This window comes from Hyposmocoma kahamanoa, unplaced genomic scaffold, assembly GCF_003589595.1.
Source record: "Hyposmocoma kahamanoa isolate Upper Pololo Valley unplaced genomic scaffold, ASM358959v1 65, whole genome shotgun sequence".
NCBI lineage: Eukaryota > Metazoa > Arthropoda > Insecta > Lepidoptera > Cosmopterigidae > Hyposmocoma > Hyposmocoma kahamanoa.
In genome coordinates this window covers 13,648,797-13,653,990 of record NW_020653853.1, presented here as the reverse complement: position 1 = coordinate 13,653,990, position 5,194 = coordinate 13,648,797, and the positions used below count along the sequence as shown (strand labels likewise).

The 5,194-nt window shown below is 36.3% G+C and overlaps 1 protein-coding gene across 1 annotated transcript in view; it reads left to right on the top strand.

The window, feature by feature from the left end:
• Positions 1-517: 517 nt before the first annotated feature.
• LOC113231302 (kallikrein-1-like) overlaps positions 518-5,194 on the top strand; it is a 12,690-nt gene continuing 8,013 nt past the window's right edge. Inside the window, exons 1-3 of the mRNA XM_026465565.1 lie at positions 518-564; positions 706-776; positions 991-1,174. Of these exons, the coding sequence (XP_026321350.1) occupies positions 528-564; positions 706-776; positions 991-1,174 (292 nt within the window). The 5' untranslated portion in view covers positions 518-527. The remainder of the gene's footprint in view (positions 565-705; positions 777-990; positions 1,175-5,194) is intronic.

Below are 5,194 nucleotides of genomic sequence, written 5' to 3'. Positions count from 1 at the left end.
GGACGGGGATATTTAGGTATGGACGTGATGAATGAGGTGTTTCGATATAATAATCATTCGACTCGTGCACCCGACCGAATGGCTTTGGCATTCGGTATTGTTAATCATTCGACTCGAGTCGAATGATTGTGCTTGAATTCGACTTAGGCGAATGATTTGCGCATTCGAATGATTAGTATTAGCATTATTAGTAACATTCACAGTCCCGCATCGCTAATCTAGATATATGTCCGTGTTGCTCCAAAAATCGGTCAGCTTTTATTAAAAAGATGTGTTAGGTACGTATAGCCTTAAGCTGCGGTCGGGGTCAACTGAGATTTCTAGGCTAAAATTTCGCTGAAAAATCGAATCGCTTTTTCTATTTTATAGGTGTTTCTTTAATTAATTTTATGTTTTGTTTTGATTTGCTTTTCTATAGAATTTTCAAACAGTTTCGAGTCTTTCATCACACAAACGATATTTGTAGTAAATGTTTTGAAATTGTATAGTATTTTTTTGCGGTTGTTCTATTTCCGTGCTTTATAATTATGGGAGCTGGACAGATTGGAGGAATCGCAACTTTGTGTAATAAAGTTTAATTTTATTTATTACATAGTACATAAAATACATAATGTAGAGGTATTCATGGAAGATGATAGCTATACAATTCACTATTTTAATAAGATAAATTACATCATAACGTTGAACTACCTTTTCATTCCACAGTGGATATTGACTTCCAGAATGCGGCCGGTTTTTTGGGAAAGGATGCAGAACTTATGGAAGCCCAATTTATTGTAAGCACAAATTTGTACTTTCATTAAGCAAGCATAAGGATTCACCTACGATTGAACTACGAGCAGTGGCGTTATGTTTAGCACTTTCATAATACTAGTAACTAGAAACACTTTTTGAGATAATAAGTAATTATTGATGAAAAACTCATCTTCCAATTAATAGAATCAATGCGAGTTTAAATTGTGTTTGTTTATATTATTTATATCAATGTAGGTGTACTTCCTTTCTCACACAATGATGTTCTGCGTGGGGTCGCTGATCGAACCTCATGTGATACTGACACCTGCCAGCTGCGTTTTTGCAGAAAAATTCAAATTCGAGGTCTACGCAGGATCACACCATTTTCTACAGGAGTTTGGCAATCCCAGATCTGTGGTGCATATATGTCTTCATAGAGGTACGATTCATATTTATTTTGGTTCAATTTATAATGAGTGAATGTAAAGTACCCAATGTAAAATCTCAAGTAGGTGCTTAGAACTTTACCTATACCTACTGTTTTACGTGAATTGTTATTGGGATAATCAATTGCATATATTTATGGTTGTTTGCCTTACTTTCTTGGCGTGTTGTTCTATGTTTATGTGTACAATTTGCTTGAAACTGGAACGGTTAATTAGGATAAATCGGTCATTCTCATAATTCGGTGATCTCAGCCTTAGTACCGTAGCTCTTTGTTTTCTCACTTATTATCCTGAACAACATTGAAATATGAACAACATAAAGCTAAACTATTAATATCTCTAAATGGCATTGGAATAGACAAAGTAGTTTTCGAGTTATTAGGACACGTGTATTTTATGGCAACGTTAATAAGAAATTGTTATTTTACATGGCTGCGATAAATAGAAAATTCAAACATTTTAAGAAAACATAAATATTAAAATTTTAAATAACAACTAACAACATATCGCACTGCTATTACAATAGTGTTGTAACTCAAAATATGTGAAATTCGAGACTATACTATTGTTGAACGTAGAATTTGATTCTCTACACGTCAACACAACCGTCATTAGAATATTGTGAGAAACAATTCAAAGAAATCAATTTAACGCAAAATGAGAAAAACTTTCTGAGCTAGTCCAGTACAAAATAGTCCTTACTCAAAAAGATGAAATTATTATTCCTCTTTTATTTTTAAATATATTTGGTAAGTAGAACATTGTTTACATGTTTGTTGTAAAGTTTAACCTATATTTTTAAAGTTTTATATAAATTTTAATAATCTTTCACGGGAAGTGAGTAACTCGTTTCTGATCGATTCTGAGAAAATACACTTTTTGCGTTAATACACTATTGTATTAACAGCGTTATATATATACAAGTTTAATTTAAATTTCCTAGTTTTTCTGCAATTAATTACACGGAAACAAAATACTGTTTGATATTTTTTAAAGCTTTTCAAAAGCTTTTTTTGCTATTATTGTATAATTGTAAGTCAATGATTATTGTTATTAAAAAACCTCTTTAAATTGATGAAATAGTATATTTTTTATCGAGGGACTAATGAGTCAATAAAAACCGGAGGTGGTTCAAGAGTTCGGTGGTAGTGGTAGAGGTGGTAGAGGTGGTATCTGAGGGTTTATATTGGCTTTTAGTCTCGAGGTGAAAAACTTTACTTTTCATTTCTTATGCTATATAAGTACGTCATTATAGCATTTCATACCAGGAGTAAAGTGCATCCTTTAATCCTAACCTAGTTTTTTATATTTCCTTCGAGTGAACAAATTCAAGCAGCCAGTAAGTAGTACGCTCGGTTTTAGTTCCGTGCCCGCATAGGCGGTGGTGCACTACAATGTGTTGATTTGCATTCTCGCCATATTTATAGAGGTCATTCTATATCCGAAACTGAACCCACATCACTAAAATAATAAATCTCAAAAAAACCTAAATTCTTATTTTTTATTTAATTGCTGGAATCCAACTATGGGGAGTGCCTGTGACACCAATATATCCATGTTACAAAGAATGCTAAACATTATCTTGCGTAGTATGGCTAATGTACCCTGGTATGTCACAAACTTGGAGATCCACAAACACCTGGAAATGAACACAGTAAAGGAGGAAATCTAAAGTACCACCTTAAGATACCGTAATAGCCTTGAGAACCATCGTAATGAATTGGCAAAACAGTTGACAATCTACAGTTACAACAAAAGGCTCAAACGAAAAGACATACTCCCGTTGGAGTAATATAGTATGTACATAAAGGGGAAGAAACTCACAATGGAGAGTTCGCCTGCATATTGACATAACCAATTATCAGCACATTTGTTAATGGTGGCACTAATTGCCAACGCTTCACTACAAAAAAAAATGCTGTAAACATCGATTCGCAATAACCTGATCCAAAGGTCATTAACTTTTGCACGGCACGCGCAACTCGACAGATGACCGAGAAAAGAGAACTGGCTTCTCTTTTCTCGTCCCAATCCCAATCAATAATTGATCAATTCTATCTAGTCTATTGTAAAATGCGCGCGTGATTTTTTTGTTTTTACAACAGACTTTTCTGTTCACAAGAACTGTGTTACCATCAAGTGCTTCTTCTCACTATGGACGCCAAGTGCGCCTGTGGTCATACAGGGGTTTACTCGGAGAAGATTACGAGTGTCAAACTATTTCGCGCAAAAACTGTCTCCGCTTTCAAACTTGTGAAGTCAATTAAGTCAGATTTCAAATTACTGTACTGTTAGAAAGTTGAAACGAATCTTTCGACATCGTGCTAATGTTTGCATAGCCAGTGATAGTGGACACTTGAAATTATTTACCTAAAATTGGTAAGTATCAAATTTAAATTACAAAAAAACAAACATTTTCAGATAAATTACCTAATTATTGTAAATAATTAATAAATTATAACAATACGTAGTCATAATAATAAAAAATAGATAAGTAAATGATCGAGCATCATTACTACAGTTCGAGGACTCGGGCACCGTCGGGGTCACTAACCTCGCGAGGTGCATACGTTTTAAAGACAATTTTGTGAAACTTTACTAGATAAAATTAGTCAGAATATTGAACGGATTATTATTTTTTAATAATTGTAGATGATTTAGTATTATTTACATAGTTAATTTCTTAAATATGGCGAGAACGCAAATCAACGCACTGTATTATTTTCCCGCGTTAGTGCGTTTTTATATCTGTAAAATTTCAGAATTTTGATTTGTAATTTTGTTGTAGAGCGATAACGATTGATTTTTTTCTCGCATTAGAAGTATCCTCGGTTTGCGGCGGTTCTGTGCCAGGTCGGCCCTGCCGTCTTTTTAATTCCGTCCGACCATCTTGCTAGTAGACATTTCGCCTTCTTACTAGATGGACGGATAACCTGGTAAGGGCAGCGGGTAACCAATGGATGTACGTCGCGTCCGATCGGATGGTCTGGAAATCTTTGGGGGAGGCCTATGTTCAGCAGTGGACGTCCGGCTGATATGATGACGATGATGATGAAGCGAGGTCTTCAGAACAAATCGTTCCGGCTCCAGCGGTCGTGGTCTCTACGACGCAGTACGTGTCCACCCATTGCCATTTCTGTTTGGCAACACGTACGCCCACGTCGATGTCTTTGGTTCGTAAACGTTTTGCTTCATTCTGTATCTTATCGCATAAGGAGACTCCGATCATAATTCGCTTCGTAGCTCTCTGCGTGATCTTGAGGCGATGAATCAACGCCGCAGTCAGAGTCCATGATTCCCAACCGTAGGTCACAACTGGTAAGATGCACTGATTGCATATTTTGGTTTTAAAACATTGTGGGATTTATACCCGGAACACATGGTCTACATCCGGTCTTTGCTGAAGGCTGCCCAAGCGACCTGTGTACGTCTGTCTATTTCTCTGTCCAATATCTCCCTGCCGAATATGATTTTATGACCGAGGTAAACGTAATCCTCTACTTTCTCGATCAGCTTGTTTCGCACGAATATGTCTTCTGATGTACCGCCACACGTCCAGTTCATTTTATCACAGTTCAGCTTAAAGCCAATCATCCGCAAATCTTAGGTAATGTCATGATTAATATAATATCTTTATTTATCTCCACAATACAAAACAAAGGAACATTACAATAAAGATACATATTATTAATTACTATGCTTAGAGTATTGTATTGTGGGAGACTGGAGCCCAAACTAGGCTGATAATATGGATCTCCAGGCTCCCAACCCCTAGGATGTCATGTTAGTGGTATTAATTGTAAGAGTATTGAGGAAATATATAATTTATACCTAAATAATAACTAAAAGAAAATGTGTGTGTGTGTGCGTGCGTGCGTGCGTGCGTGCATGTGTATGTGTGTATGCGTGCGTTCGTGCGTGCGTGCGTGTGTGTGTGTGTGGGAGTGTGGGTGTGTGGGTGTGTGGGTGTGTGTGTGTGTGTGTGTGTGTGTGTGTGTGTGTGTGTGTGTGTG